Source organism: Cyprinus carpio, chromosome B23 (genome assembly GCF_018340385.1).
Source record: "Cyprinus carpio isolate SPL01 chromosome B23, ASM1834038v1, whole genome shotgun sequence".
In the NCBI taxonomy this organism is placed as follows: Eukaryota; Metazoa; Chordata; class Actinopteri; order Cypriniformes; family Cyprinidae; genus Cyprinus; species Cyprinus carpio.
In genome coordinates, this window is record NC_056619.1 from 8,288,768 (window position 1) to 8,305,916 (window position 17,149).

The 17,149-nt window shown below is 38.6% G+C and overlaps 1 protein-coding gene across 6 annotated transcripts in view; it reads right to left on the reverse strand.

Moving 5' to 3' along the window:
* Positions 1 to 1,530: 1,530 nt before the first annotated feature.
* LOC109057583 (rho GTPase-activating protein 39-like) overlaps positions 1,531 to 17,149 on the reverse strand; it is a 68,563-nt gene continuing 52,944 nt past the window's right edge. For all 6 annotated transcript variants that reach the window (XM_042750498.1, XM_042750499.1, XM_042750500.1 and 3 more), the window contains 7 exons: positions 13,752 to 14,385; positions 13,194 to 13,292; positions 7,746 to 7,819; positions 5,918 to 6,117; positions 5,083 to 5,174; positions 3,761 to 3,930; positions 1,531 to 3,678 (listed from right to left, as the gene is read on the reverse strand). In XM_042750498.1, coding sequence (XP_042606432.1) covers positions 3,484 to 3,678; positions 3,761 to 3,930; positions 5,083 to 5,174; positions 5,918 to 6,117; positions 7,746 to 7,819; positions 13,194 to 13,292; positions 13,752 to 14,385 — 1,464 coding nt within the window. In that variant the 3' untranslated portion in view covers positions 1,531 to 3,483. The remainder of the gene's footprint in view (positions 3,679 to 3,760; positions 3,931 to 5,082; positions 5,175 to 5,917; positions 6,118 to 7,745; positions 7,820 to 13,193; positions 13,293 to 13,751; positions 14,386 to 17,149) is intronic.

The following is a 17,149-nucleotide window of genomic DNA, read 5'->3' on the forward strand; positions in this document are numbered from 1 at the left end:
TCCCAAATTATCTTGGTCACGGTATAGGCCTATAGGTCAATGAACAAAACAAAAAAATAAAATAAATATCTAGTTTAAAACGCATATGGCAAGTTCATAGAAAAGTTATTTTTGTATTTATTTTGTTTCATGTTTTTTTTTTTTTAAAAAAACGTCGATACAGTTAAACTGTATGCGTGGGGTAAGTTGTCACAATGTCACCTGTCATATGCGTTTCAGTAAAATATTTAGTGGGACATTATTTTAATATAAGGTTGTTTGAAAACAACATACAAAACCAATGATAGAGAAAACACTGACATTTAAAATCAAAATCTTAGTTACTGAAATATGGCCCTTGTAACATCTAGTTTCATGTCTATCATTTAAAAAAAATAGATGAACATAAATAAATAATAAATAAATAACTTATATAATAGCTTTTCATCAACTCACAAACCTCATGTAGTTCCCTAGTTTGCTAAACCCTAATCTAATAATTTATTTTTGATGGAGTCAGTCATCATGTTAGGACATTTTGCGATCATTAACCAGTTAAAAAGTACTCTTATTGTACTCTTTCATTCACAAACTGAAGAGAGCGTTTCTAGACTGTAATCAGCAGTTAATCTGTTGCTGTGCTGTGATGTTGTATTTACACCACTAGGTGTTAGTATAAGATACCTGTCATATCAACACATTGAATATGCAAGTCACAGTCAACCTTAAATTCAGAAATGTAAAATATGTCCAGTATGTGTTCTCAAGTGATTGTCTGTATGATTTTGTCCCTTCCTTTCCGTGTTTCTTTAATAGCCCTGCACACAAAATAGACCACCATTGGCTCGATTGCGCAATCAAACTGACATCGAAGCAGCCTACCCATAACACATCACATATGATTATGCTTCGATGACCACCCATACTGAGCAAAGACGACAAGGGCAATGGCCTGACAGGTAAGAGCTGACAAAGACACTGCATGAACAGCATTGCTCTTTGACTGGCGTGAGAAGTCCCAGGGAATGAAATTTGAGCCTGTTCACAAAGAAACTGAAAAAAAAAAAGAAAAAAAACCTGGACCTGGAAAGAAAAGTGTTCTGTTTGGTGCAGAACAAATACAGCTCAATACCCAGAAACAGGTCATATGCGTGGCAACAGGTCATTCATTGTTGTTTGAGCTTTAGTATTGTTTCCAGATTATGACAAAGTTGCATTATTTCAGTTGATAACAGTACTGGAGAAGACTGCTGACTTCCCCACAAGAAGTCAGTAGAGCTCAAAGTAGCCATTTTCCTTTCTATTCTAATTCTTTTTTTTTTTTTGCAATACAGTGACCAAACAAGTGAATATCCTTCTATTTTCATAATACTACAAACTAAGCACCATATGAGCCAATCATTCTGTTGGTTTTGGGCTGAAATGAAGAAATACGATCTGAAAAATACGATCTGATACTTTGTGGCACAGAATTCTCTAGTACTGTGCTTATTGTGATTCAGGTCGAAAGACAGAGATGAATTAAGGAAGTGAAACTCCCAACCACTTCTGTAGAGTTATACAAATTTTATTACGGAGTTCTTTATGAAACTATGCAAATTTAAACACACATCATTCATATCACGATTCACTGTCATCTCCTACACACAACCTAATGAGTCATTTTGAAGAGAATCTGAGCACATCAGTCTAACGGCCCACCGTCTGAAGGTAATCTGGGTCTGAGAGGATTTGAGAGGACTGCCATTTGCCAGCATGCAGTGGTGTCCAAAACCATCGTGGACATTAGAGTGCTCAATCCCATAATGCACTGCAACGTTAAGTGTCATGTGAATGTATTCCCGCATCTAATGGCGTACGCTTCCAGCTCACTAGTATTCATTCACTTCTTAAAGTGGACTATATCAGTGGACTATATTTAGGAAATCGTGAATGAGAGTAGAGAGTTATATAAAGGGTATATATCTCCACTTTGAGTGAATTTAGTATGGCCACAGTAACGCAAAAATCATTGTCATCTTATTGAGGTTTAAGTACTTTCCTATATCCCAAAATAGTGCAGAGACAAGTTTAAGTCAGTTATTTGTTGATTGATTCCCCTGAAAAAATGTAAACATGTTTAAACATTTAAACTACCAGTCTGACACGGCAACAGCTCTACCAATGGTGTGAGCTTGGGGCGAAGCTATGTGTTCGTTTAACGAATGGCAGACAGGAGAGGTGTTTCAGGAAATATAAGAGTGTAAAAGTGTCAGTGGCAAAGAAATTACATTTGTACGACAAGACCGCATGTCAGCCTTGACCAAATATTTGTGTTTTTTTTTGTATTTGCATATAGTGTACAGTATGTTTCTGGCCTAAGTGTTTAACATTTTTGGCCACCCCATGATGTTGGAGCTGCTGGATCAACTGAAACCGAAGGCATGTTCGAAATGAAATTTATATGTACTACATCCACCATGCTGTTACTGTCACATGACCTACCAGCACTGCTTCCCTGCCATTCATAAATCTTCTCCTGTGGCCTAATGGGATGATAAAGTGTCCATCAAATGCACACTTCAGGATCCTGGTGGAAGTAGTAGGTCATCCAGGGAACTTTTTGCCTACTGTTTTTTGAAAACTGATTTCAGACACACTACTCACCTCACATACTGTTTTTTGCATACTATGTAGTAGGGAAGTATGCGATTTTGCACTTTCAGTGTGCCAATGAGCAGCAGCTACCTTGTAAGAGGAGTGGTTCCTGGTTTAATTTGCTACAAAATAGTTTTGCATAATCATCTTGGATGTAGCCAAACCACATCTGGAAATATAATTTTCTAAATCTAGATGGGACGACTGGGAAAACTACTGTGAGAGACCGAATGAAAATTGCTTGTGGTAACAATTCATTTGGAGTCTGACAATGCAGAAACGTGGAGGGTGTGTTTATGGGCACTTATGCATCTTATACATCAGCGATCATTCTCCGTGTAAGGCACCATACCTCAAGCTCAAAGCTTGACCACTAGTATTTTAGAGCTGTCTTTGAGGTCCACAGCTCTTTACGCTCAGCCTTATACACAAAACTGAAGTCAGAAATTCTCCCCGCACTCATACATGAGCTTACAAACAGTTGCTATTAAATAATCAGAACACTCATACCATATTAAATTAAGGAAATATGCTGCAGGTCATTTTGCATGTGTGTTATTACGATTATGATTGTCCAAAGGATGTATTTCCCTGCTAATCAATATGAAAGACAAGAAGTAACAAACGTCATGCATTTGTTTAGTTGCGGAATCAAATTCAGTCAATTGATTCAGTTCAAATAATGTCTGGCTTCAAGAAGAGTCATAAGAGTCAAGTTCGGGATGATTCACATTGAGGCAAAACTGGATTAGTTGAGACATTGTCCGGTCTAATATTAGGAAGCTTAAAGATGATTCTCTGAGCAGAAGAAGGTCTTGATTCCTATTATCTCCTGAATGATTCAATCTGAGCTATGCTGCAAGATAACTAGATTAAACCCTTGATGAAGCTGGTGTCCAAGTGGACGATGAGTATGCGGAGGAAGGACATCTCTTTCCGCGTATTCTCAAAGATGATTCGAGGATCGTCAGACTGACAGCGCAGGCAGTTTGGAGCCATGACCATCGCCAAATTATTCACGTCCATCTTAGTCCTACTCACATTCACCGGCTGAGCAAAGACCTGGAATGAGAGAAAGACAGAGCGTTATACTCGGTGTTGTTATTGTGTATCACACCGCAGAGTTGTGTTCAAATGGCATTACCTGTAAGAAGTTGATGAAGTAGCAGAGCACGAGTCTGTTGAGCTCCGGGAGCGACTGAACCACACTGATGGCTGCATCTGGATCTTCATAGTGACTGATGCACTGCGTATAGAAGCTCTGAGGAATCACCGGCTCCTCCAGCTCTCTGTACCACAGCTTCAACAGAGACGCTGACGCAGAGAAAGACAGAGAAACCTTACATTCCTGTCCTGCTTGTACATATTTTATACAAATTCAGTAATATTCACACTTTCACACAAAGATATGCAATTATATTATAGTATTTACAGCTTTAAGTAGAGAGAATATGTTTTTGGATGCAAACAAAAAGTTATTGAGAATGATTGTACTGTCTTAAAGACTATATTATACGGTCTGATGAACAATTTTCTTTCCTGGTTCTTACAGAAACACACACACACAAAATCAACAAACTTGACAATTGTATTTAAATTTTAAAGCAAAAGTCTAAATCGCTACTTTCTATTAATAATCAATGACAAGTGTTATTAGTGTGAGTGGATTGTAGTCATTCTAGAGGGTATTTGAAAAATCTGTCCAATATTTTAGATATTCAAATGTTTGATTTTGCTAATATTTTTTCTGAAGAAAGATAAACATGTGTAGTGATGAAAGCCAACATATTAGATGGCATGGATGAATATTTACTGAGTGATCCACTTTTTGGTAGAGGGGGGTCAAAATCGCAGTTTTCACCTGAGATTCAGAGCCAATTTACTGGGGGGTAAAAATGACGTCAGAAAGATGGCAACATCTTTATTTTTACACAGAGATTGGTAAGTCTGTTAGTAAAATCTGTTGACTTTAGCAATCTGTGTTGTATTATGTGCCAATGGTGACCATTCAAAAATGGAGAAACGGCACTTTTCAAGTTTTTTCTGCAAAGTTTGCATGCCTGTAACTCAAAAAGTATTAAAGATATCTTAATGCCCTTTTAGATATTGGGTCTTAACAAACTTTCCTTTTGGCATCTTCATTTGTAAGGCTCTATATGGTTTGGTTCCAGAGATATTTGGATCTCAATGTGGCTCCAGGGGATTTGACAGAATGACACTGTTCATATTTAAGGCATACTGTGTCTGCTATAATTCATTTAATCAGCTTTTAGCAGTATAATAGAGGATAAAAAGCTAACAGGCAAGGACTGAACAGCCAATATTTTTTTTGTCAGAACTATAGCAGAAATACTGTAGCCTATTTATATTCGGGGATATAATGTCAGACAACGGGGGACGGCTGAAAACCTCTGGTCTAAAGGTCTCACTTTCTCCTGTTTGAGGTATAAATGTTGATGTTCTCACCAGGGACATTGGGATCAGAGAGGTTGTCTGGAAGTTTCCACTGGTCCACCTGTAGCTTGAGAGCATTCACCTCATCAATATCTCCTGGTACTCTACAAAATGAAGACAACAGCTTCAGCCAAGACTGCATATGATGCACATATTCGTCTGTTTCTGAAAGCTATTTACCTCTTTTAATAGCCATAAGTGTTTGGACACTTCAGTAGCACTAAGAACCCTGTCCTAAATGCTGCCCTCAGCTCTTGTGCTCCACACTTTGGCTACACTGTAGCAATGAAGGGGCCTACTCAATCATAAAATGACAAATGGGACAGCCTAAAATCTTGAGGACCTTATGGCACAAACAAAAGCCACATCAAGTGCACCATGTGGGACCTAGCTGAGAATAGTGTGCTGGATCATTTGACCACAAGGTGGAGCCAATGTGACAGGCTTAAGATGGCATGAAAAAGCCAAATAAACAGCACACATACATATATTATGTAAACAAAAACTTTTATTTTGGATGCGATTAATCATTTGACAGCACTAATATATATATATATATATATATATATATATATATATATATATATATATATATATATATAATAAAATATATGTATATATATATATATATTATGTACCGTATTTTTGTTTTCTGAAGTTGGCAACCCTACTGTTATGTGTAATTTCATGGATGATGAAGAAGAGATGAGAAAGTAAAAACTGTATACTTCAGGATGGCTATGTAGTTTAGTAATTAGCAGAGTTTGAATTACATTATAATGTGCTACATATGAGACACTTAACACCATGATAAGCCCTCTTTCCTGATTCACTGTCTATGTCCCACCTGAAGATGCCCTCCGTCTGGGCTCCACCCAGGGCCAGCACATACTGAGAGAGCTGCACCTGCACCCAGGGCAGTTTCCTCTCGGGGAAGAGCTCACTCTGCCTCTCCATGATCTCCTCCAGAGCGCTGCCGAACAGAGACGGGGTCACGATGGCGTTTCGACCGTGATCAATCTCCTCCAAAGTGGGTTTCCTCAGACCCTACAGATGAAACAAATATTGTACATACTTTGTCACTGCAATTTGACTAAAAGAACTAATAAAATGCAGTGATATCAAATTTATATAGACTCGATGAACAATATAACTTATCAGTTTCGTACAAAGTTTGGGATTGGTAAGATTTTAAAAATGCATCCTTGGCATAGAAAACAAAGAAAGAAAAACATGAGAATGAAATATTCCAGTACAAAATTGTATTAAGTTTTGAATATCAACCTGACACATGAAACATCTGTTGATTGGACTAAGTGTCTCCCTCATAACTACGTGGAACAGACGGACACCAGCTCAGCTGTAACTCAATATGAAAGATCAGCGCTGAGCGGGTTAATATGTAGCTGTGTGGTGCAGAGGTAAAAATAGCCCACCCAGTAAAAACACTGGAGACAGAGGTGGGATGGCTGATTACAGGGTGGGACTGGTGAAAGGACAAATAGGGAGGGGAAACAGCTTCTGCTAGTGCCAGTGCTGTTAGCAGTGAAGCGTGTGTATGGATGGACGTAACTCATGGACAAGTCTTTCACTGGGGCCTGGGGGGTTGTTGTAACCTTTTCTTCTTAGTTTGGGTTAGTGGATTAGTAACTCTCATGGAGTGCTCCTAAAGGCCCGGTGCTGTGATTGCTCACAGATGTGACCAATTTTAGACGGCTGCACCATATACTGCGTCTTTTGACCATTTTGAGACTCCTGGGTACAATATAACAGCGGTGCTGGCAGGCATCAATAAATAAACAATACTCCCAGGAAAAACTCTTTTTAATTATATTTGACATCACATGATGCAATCATGCAACTTCTGTGTGTCTGGTTAAACCAGGTTAGGAGTCACTGAGCATGTTAAGAGTCGATGCTGCAATCAAGAACTGATGAAGAACCATAGCCTGCCTATTAAAATTAAACAGCTGGATTCAGATCTGAGCTGAGGAGCAATGCTTGTTTTTTAAGTTAAAAGTTAAAAATGTGATGATATGAAAAGCTGATAATTGTTTTTATGCGATTAAATGTCCGCTATAAAGGGATAGTTCATCTAAAAGATTAATAATCTGACACTATTTACTCACCCTCAAGTTGTTCCAAATATGTATGAGTTTATTTCTTCTGTTGAACATAAAAATATATTTTGAGTAATGTGTGTAACCAAACAATTGCTGACTAAAATGCAATGGAAGTCAACATTCTTCAAAATATCTTTTGTGATGAACAGAAGAAAAACTTGTACAGGTTTGGAATGACATTAGTAATGACAGAATTTGATAATCTATCCCTTTATAACATATTGTCTAAATAAATAAAATAAACACTTAAAACTAAAACCAATCATTTTTAATGCTACAAGTGAAATTAGGCATTACATTCTAGTGTACCATTTAAAAAACTGCTAAAATAGCTAAAGATTACTTTTAAGAAAGTTATTAGTAATTATTTGAGTCTTTGCAGATTTATTGTAAGTGAAAGTTAATTGCCAGTAGTTGTAATTTAAAATTGAAAATATGAAAAATGTGCAGTACAATTAAATAAATCCAACATCTACTGATATTATCATTATTATAAAATCCATAATAATAAATTAAATCAATTTAAAATATATATAATAAAACACCTCTTACCTTCTTGCCCCCGGTAATGGCCACTTTTTGCAGCTTACGGTAGCAGTACTTTGCGTAAGTGCTGATGGGAAGACCTGTCAAAGACAATTAATATGCAGTATTACTGACCATTGACAGAACTCTGAAAGGAAATGACATAATTGAACACCGAGTGACCCAATGCAAGTTTGTTTTCTGGTCAAATTTGCAATTCAAAGGCCTTAAGGAGAAACACAGTTTGGCTTGTGAATGAGCCTTGTGACTTGCATAAAATTCTTTCCTTAGGGATTTATCAATAAATAAGTCTTTAGAAACAAAGCCAATCCACTCCACTCATTGTCTAAGGTTTCAGAGTTCATGGCTGAACATGTTATGAAAGAGAATAGCTTTGGGTGACAGGGGCGTAATATGATTTTGCAGGCATTTCAACAGTTGGAGACGGAAATAACACAAACAACAACATTTGACAGCACGGTCAGAAAAAATGCATTTGGTTAACCAATCAAGTTAAAAACATAAGACCAAACACAGAAGGTCACACACAGACAAAGACCAATGAGGCATAAGTGCTGTGCACATAGCTACTCGCCAATCCAGAACCTGCCCGTGCTGCTTCTTTTACTCAAGACCAACTGCAGTGAGTAATATAAGTGTTTTCCAGCAGCTGAAAACTGAAACCCTCACTCTTGCTAAGCGTGAATGCTCAACGTCCTGCTGGGAGAATGCTGGAAGTGAACATTTCGAGTGAGATGTGAACGTTTCCTCACAGCTACAAGGTACATGAGGCGTGAAGTTTAACTGTTACAAGAAAAACTGGCAGGAAAGCAGCGTTTAAAGTACTAATGGAACCTGTCATCCACACTCCGCTAGATGAAATATCGCTCACACTGATATTAAAGTGAAAGCGATACAGCTACTAGTGACTCTGGCTAATACCCACTGACCTCTAAGAATTACACCGCAGTGCGAGGCGCTATCTGTTTCATTAAACTCACTCTCACAGCGCTTCCCTCCCTTGTTTTTTCTCGGGAACGTGACTCATTCTTTGACTGAACAGCCTTATGTGGTTACGTGGGTCTGAAAGAGATTTACAGCGAACAGGTGACAGAGTTTTGACTGGGCTGAAGTCTGAAACTGAAGCCTGAGAGACAGTAAGAGCAGACACGGAGAGGCTTCAGGGCGCTTCACAGCCATTACTCACACGTTCAGACAAACATATGGACGGGAAGAGGGAGTAACAGTTTTATATGGGAAAAATGTTGACGATAAAAATCTAAAAAGACAAAATGCTCGGTCAAACAAGCTCACTATGAAAACAAAAACAGCAATCCTTCATCAACTTGAAACAACTCTGCAAAGTTCAAAACCTCACATGAGACTGCTGAATGACTGTCCAAACATAAAGCTAAGTTTTCATGATTAATATGACGGATTATGTAGGCATATCTATAACATTTGCACGCTGAGGTACTGGAGAAACCGTCTTGTAGTAACTCATCATCAAATTTGGAGAAAGGATATTCAGTGTATGATTTACTTTGAAGATTTACACTCAGAAATTGCTAGTAAATTCCATTAGTAATTACAAGGAAATGGAAAGTGATGTACTTTTAACTAAAAACTAGTCCATACGTAGACAAATGAGGTTTTTTTCAGTTAATGGTCTGAAGAAAACCCTCATAAAACAGATAAACACACACAGTCGTCAGACCTGACAGGAACAGGTGGTTCTGTATGAGACTGTCTACTGCCATCAGGCACAATCTGTGAATCACGAAGACGATGAGATTTATTGCTCTTGTTTTGATGACTCATGTCATGTTAGACAAGCAGGTCAGATATTTCACAAGAGTCTGCCTCACTTCTCACTTCTGGCTTCTATTCTCTACTTTCCCTTTGCCATTTTTAATCTTACATTTCCTGATGTATGAACGTCTTCTTTCATCAGTCCTCGTACCCCATCACTATGTATTATAGAGGTTTGTGACCAAAATCAGTGAATTTATAACATGGGAATAGTGCACCATTCAAATTTTTGGGGTCTGTATGATTCTTTTAGAGGTTTGTGACCATTTTGTTTGGTTATGATTTTTTTTATTGATGGATAGTAACAAGGATATTAAATTTGTTAAAAGTTATTTGGATATTCATGTTTTTAAATATTTGCTGTTCTTTCAAACTTTCTATCCATCAAAAGTATCCTGAACAACTCATGTATCATGGTTTATTTCTCGAGCAGCAGATCAGTGTATTAGAATGATTTCTGAAGGATCATGTGACACTGAAGACTGGAGTAATGTAGCTCTGATCACAGCAATAAATTACATTTTAAAATGTATTCAAACACACAAAAAAGTTGTTTTTAAATTATATTTCAACATATCACTTACTGTATTTTTGACCTTGGCAAAATACTTTTTTAAATCTATTAAAAACTGACTAAAAACATTTGAGAGGTAGTGTGTTTGGTATATTTTTTTTTTATATTTATTTATATTTTGTGTTTATTTATACCATCATATTGTGTTTTTATTTTATTTGTTTTTTTGATGTTTTTTTTATATATATTTTTCTTGGACTCATTTGTGAATGTGTGTTGCGTCTTATCAGTTAAACACACTTTTATCATCAGCCTCTTAAAGATAAAGAATGACAGTTTGAACGCTTCAGCAGCTACCATAAGAAAGGAAACGAGCTGATATGAGGGCTGTTTTGCATATAAATAGTGCCAGTGTTGTAACGGCGGTTCTTTTAGCCCATACAGGTTTTTTTCTTTTTCCCACAATGCACCTCTAACAGGAGGCAGGAGTAGGTCACACCCCGACAAAACATCCTGCAGCAAGAGCGAGAGAGTAAAAGAGCCTTACAAAAAAAGAACAACAGTGCCACATCATATAATAAAGTCCTCTGAGAGTGTTTATTCTATTTCAAAAGGGCCAGTGAACTCCAGCCCTTCCCACAATGCCATCTCCGGGGGCACACGGTGCTGGTAGACAGCTGGTGAGGCCCTGCAACGGTAAAACCACACTCCTTCTGCCCTTCCAGAACATTCCCAGCATCCAGTCAGAGAGCAGGAAGGTGCAGAGATGTCACATGGAATGCTCCACTGCAGCCAAAACAATGCTTGGGATGACTAAAGTAAACCGGCAGAACTTCAGTCAGCATGAACTGAAGAGAAGTGAACACTGTTTAGTGAAGGCAGTGTGATACAAGTCAGTTTGTTTCCTTTGTATTTTCCATCCACTAGAAACACAACAACATTCCTGACATTTGGCTTCCACATACACACAGGACACTGGGATTTGAAAAGCCATTGTTTTTCTGGCTTAACTGGAGCTCAACACTCTTACAAACATGGATGCCACCATAAGTCCTCACACAAATCCTCTAATCTTTACCATGAATTTCAAAGATCGTGATCTTGTTGACTGTAGGCCAATGGCACATGAAACTTATAGTTGCTGTATCCAATTGAAACTTCAACCCATCTTATGCGGTTCATGGGGAATAGCACGCATGTGTAGACAACTACAGCAAACTACTGCACGAGTGAAACTTAATTGGAAACTTCCAGTTTTATTTACTGTTACTTTTGATAAGTAACAAAGTCTCATCTTTCATATTATGTCTGTTTTTTTTTTTTTCAGGAAATTCAGTTCAAATAAATTGTCATGTAGCATTTCATTTACCTCAGGCAAGTCATCAGTATCTACAGCTCGTTAGTTCACTTGAGAAATTAAGTCTAGAGAAGAGCATTTCGCGAAATATAAGACTCATTGGGCCAGATTTACTAACAGCTTGCGCCAGCAAAAAAAGGTTTTTTTTTTTTTTTTTTTTTTTTTAAATTGTAATTTAAGGATTTATTTAAGGTTTTAATTGAGGTGTTAGCACTGTAATTGGGTGTGTAGAGTTGTTTTTTGAGTTTTTCTTTATTGAATATGTATTTCTAGAAGTTTCCACCAGTGGACAACAACACTAGAGGGTTCAACACACTCACTCCCATTTTAGACAGGAAATGCAGTCTGCTAATTGTTGCCCGCTGAGTGCTTTCGAGCTCCTCACTGAGTTCACACTGTGATGAATCAGTCAGTGCAATGATTTTATCAAAGTCAGTCAGAGGGTAGTAATAAAATGATGAAACGGACTGGATTCAGCCAGCAGCTGCTAGAAAAGAAAAGTCCTGTGCTAGAGAATCACATGTAAAACAGTTAATGAACTAAAAGATCGGGGCTTGTGGCAAAGTCCGTCGGTTCGAATCCCTCAAAAGGTGATCCATGCACACTTCAGCTTGCTCCAGATGTACCGTCCATTTAATAAGTATTTAGTACTAAATGATATATTGGTAATGACAGTACATTTGAGCCTTCCATCTCAAACAGTGGCAGTGGTCATTACTTAACTGGTGATAGTGTAGTGAGCACATGTGTCGTGGCACTGCCCCTGTGAAGACAGCGCACAGTTGTAATTAACCGAGGCCAGGCTGGAGCTGCATTATTAAGAGCCCACGCAGAGCTGTCTCGTCAAACTCTTTGTTTTGGAGCATGGCTCTTGAGAAAGGCTCACTGTGTGCGCCAGGAATATAGAAGAGAGATAAAAGAACAAGCTGAGGGTTAAGTTGGATGGCAGCCACTGAGGGTGTAACCTGATCAAAATGTCCCGTTTTCCTTTTTTTTGTCTCAATCCGCCTGTTCTTCTTTCTCTTTTCATCTCCTATCACTCTCACTTCAAGACTGAAAGACGTTCTCAGGATCTTTGTTGCCTCTCAACCCACAAACTCTCTCTCTCTTTGCCTGCGCAGTCTGGCTAGGGGCCAGGGAAGCGTGGGACTCGCAGAACGTCTTGTTGCTCAAAGCTTTAATCTTGCCTCTAAAAGAGAGAGTGAGAAAGGGAGAGAGGAGGGGGATACTCCCCTTCGGTGCTCGGCCAGCTGCTCTCTCTTTGAGTGGTCCTCCTCCACCAGCGGACCCAAAGCATCATGAATACTCTCCCTCCTCAGCCAACTGTGTTACAGGAAGATTCCCTTATTTACATTGTATACCAAACCCCCTTGACACTGTATATGAGTGGGTGTGTTTAGAAGCCTCTCTTTCAGTTAAAGATTAAGGATGCTTTAGCTTATAGAACACGAAAAACAACATGAAACAGCATTCACTACGGATTCAACTATAGAACAACAGATAGAACGATAGACAGGCAGACAGACGGATACATACATAGATAGATAGATAGATAGATAGATAGATAGATAGATAGATAGATAGATAGATAGATAGATAGATAGATAGAATGAAAGAACGATAGATTCCTGTCCGGTGTTGCCAATTCAATTTAAATACCAGCTTATAAATTCGAAAGAAAGCCAATTCCTTAATTCTAAACTCCCTGCCAAAATCTCTCCTCAAGTTTTCTCATATCTGTACACGTTTCCCTGATTGTCTGTGCAAATGACTCATTCCACTATAAACTCACCCTCATCCTCTTCTTCCTCATTGTTCTGTCTCCTCTTCTTCCTGGATTTTGAATTCTTCTTGTTTTTTATGTCCTGCTGCTCCATGATGTGCTGCAGTACTGTCAGATACAATAAAACTGTTAATTCTGAATACTCATATGACAGTCTGTCTGAACAATACATGACTTTATTGTTCCATGACCTGTGACGTCTGACCTGCAGTAACCCCTGCGTTTTATTTTTCTCTCCTCCACAGCGTTAAATCCTGTTTGGGTAGGCACAATGCCATAATCATTTTAGCAGAGTAACCAATATCGGTCTGCTCTGTTTGTATGTATATAAGTGTTTCAGGCTTTGAATCCAAATGGGACAGCCTAAAATATAAACACTCCCCTGTGTGTGTCCTTTCCCTGTCCTACAAACAAAAACACTGGACTATCCAAAAAATACACTAGTCCTATTTAGCTTAAGTATCTGGACACTTAAACTACACTTATACATGTATGAATGCAACTACATTAGACATAAACCTTCAAAGTAAACAACTTTATTTATAATACATATTTGAAATGACCTACTTTTCTTATCATTACTGGGCTCAAGGTGTCGTTGGATGTAGCCTTCCAAGTAGCACCTAAACTTGGGCGAAGGTGAGAAGAACGCTAAGCTGATGGCCATCATCTCCCAGCCCGCCTCTAAGCTCCTCAAACTCAAGTTTCCGGTGGTCTGACGCACCAACTGCACGTACAGTTCGTCTCTCAAGCCCTGCATGCCCCAGCACTTCGTGACCACCTGAAGGGCCGCATGCCGTTTGTCCAACCTGGCCGGCCTGTCGCCCATGTAGGCCTGGACCAGCTTGAACATCTCGCAGGCTTCCTTCTTGACAAACCGGTCGCTGGTGATCAGCATTGGTTTCTTAATGGAGCCACGGTTCCACGAGAGCATATTAGCAATGGAGACGCGCCGGCGAAACAGGCCCTGCGTGTGCTGGTTAAGGTTCTTGCTGGCCCAGTCCTCCATGTTGGCGTCAGGTGTAGGTTTGCAGAGGGTGGTGTATGGGTACTGGTAACCAGAACCAGTTCTGGCAAGGGAAGGAGGGGGACTGTTGTTGTTGTTTTTATGGGTGAGGTGGGCAGTTCCACGACCTGCTCTGTCATGGTCACAGTCCTGGGGCGAGATGTCCTGTTGAGTTTTGGATTCCAGTGTTCCTGTCTGAAGACAAAAAGAAAGATTGAGAAACAGAAAGTTGTCAGTATGGATGCAGCTGTTCTAGTGTTTATTTGCATCATCACGACTGCCGCAGGAACTTGAATCCGAGTGCGTGTGTTGCGTAGGTTGCATCTGATTGGCTTACTCAGTTCCCCTGCAGAAACCTGGAAACGCTCACATGGATTACGCTCGCTCCCTCAATAGGTGACCCAATATGGAAATCACATCCCAACTTCAAACATTACTGCCTCCCCTCTTCTCTCTCCTCCTTTCCCCCTTTTTCCTAACTCATAAATGCACAAAAAAAATTAAAAAAATCCCTGTCCGACTTGTTCCACACTGAAGAAAATTAATTTAATAACTCTAATTTTTCTCTCATTTAAAAATTTTCACATACACATATAAAGGAATAGTATTTCTAAAAAAATATATATATATCATGATGGAGCAGTCATGATGGAATGAAAGCAGCAACAGATATTTTCTTCCTTGTTGTAACGTACATGCGAGTGTAACAGACAGTGTTGGGAAAAGTTACTTTTAAAAGTAATGCAATATTGTGTTACTCCTTGATAAAGTAACTGATTGCATTACTTAGTTACTTTTTACCGAAAATAATGTTATGTTACTTTTGCGTTACTTTTTCTCATCTGGGCTTGCTTGTTTGTTTTAATATATAAAAAGTTTTATTTTGGCAAATGTAAAAGCCCTTTCATTCCCATTTCAGCCGCGCCACAAGGATATGTTTTCTACGTATATTTATGCTTTGATTTGAAAGAAAACTGTGTATCCTTGTGTCGTGGCTGACACAGAAGAGTGTTAGCTGCCTGCGTTCAGCTCATATTCTCCAAAAAAGCGCTACAGTGATGTGGAGAGACACAGAGGAGACAAATTGTTGAATAAAGTCATTATTTTTGTTTTATTTGCATACAAAATGTGTTCTTGTATCATTATTAATTTTCGGTTGATAATGTTATGGTTGATTGACTATTGTGAGGTTGTCTTTTATGATTTTGTGTTATTTGTTAGTGTAATTGACTTGTCAGTCAATGGGACAGTCACAAGCCTCCCGGTTTTCATCCAAAATATCTTAAATTGTGTTCCGAAGTAGTGGGTCAGGCAGCTATTTTGAAATCACATGACCAGACAAATACTCAGACTGTGATAACCAGTGTCTAACCAGAAATTGGACTAAATTAATCATGGCTGACTACGAAAAACTGAGATGTGATCGTGTCACATTGCGCTGCAGTTTCACGCTAAATGTGGACAGAGAAATCTACAAAAACAACAAGAGAAATGTGAGATCTTTGAGTATTTTAGCGATGTCAGCCAAGCATGTGACACAACCAAACACAATCATACTGACATTACTTTGGTTACAAAAATGGTCAGTGAGAGATGACAGGTTATGAACAAGATGTAATCTGTATTTGCAGTATCTGTATCGACTAGCACGTTACATTTGTGGTATATTCCTGTAACATAAGGGTATCCTTTCATGTCTTGGCACCCCCTTGCATTACGTCAATGTGACACTGTACCCTAAGTGATACAGATTTAACAATGTGGTCATATTAAATTGTAAGAATGGAGTGTTTCTTCATGCTTCTGGACATTTGTGAGGTTCTGCCTACATCAAGATGTAATGAGCTTGCTCTGAACCAAATCACTGAGTCAATGTTTCCAACCTCACAACTCTGCCTTTACATTTATTGTTGTATTTTAATCAGATGTGTAAGTTGTATGAGAGAGACAGAAAAAAGACTGATGAAGGTAATGAGGCATGCAAAGGCAAGAAGACAGCCAAAGGGCCAGCAGACATATAAAGGAGGCTGAATACTCTAGGTAAATGTGTATTTTTGTTAAATCTGACATATTGTTTAAATTTGGCCATGTTTGAAATACTGAGTAAACATTATCCATTCACAAACATTAACACAGGACTACACAGTGCTTAAGGAAAAGGTGATTTTAACCTAGCTTTACGGATGCAATTATTTTAATCGTTAATGATCATTTGATTGAAGACAAATCTCTCCTAGTGTATTAAGATCCATAATATTAACTCCAACTTTTGCTTCCCAGGAGAAGCCAAACCACATGTGGAGCACTGCACTAATGACAAATGGAACTGTCAGCACACACATCGAAACACATTACCTGAATGTGCCAAATCACAGTGAGCTGTAAGAGCCGACTGCCTTGTACAACCACAACACCTGGCTGTGTAAATGAGGCGACTGGCCCGGTCTCTGTTTTCCTTTCTCAATTATTCTGCAAATAGCACCAGGGGCATGTATAAAACTTTCTGTAGATTTCATTCTTCAAGTATATGCACAAAAGCTAGATTTTGCGTACGAACAGAGTCTGCGCAAAAATTCCTTAATAAATCCCAGTCAGGGGAAGATTGTGCATTCGTGCATCTCCACTCCGTCTCCTCCCCAAAACAACCATATATGGAGCTTACAACGTCTCGTTTTAAGATTCATAACCTTACCTGCATATCATTTCCATGCATATTCCCATCCACGTGACACCATGTTTAACACAGTCAAAGGCATAAGATGGTAAGGAAATATGAGGTACGGATTAAATGCCATTTGTGCCACATTAATTTTCATTGTCAAAATCATCCAGTAGCTTATGATTTAGAATATATCTAAATGTCCATAAAAACAAAACTGTTCTCATATAAATAGCCTACTTTAGAATATACTTGACCTCATTTTTTTCCACTGGCCAAATAGTATTTCAATTGTTTTAA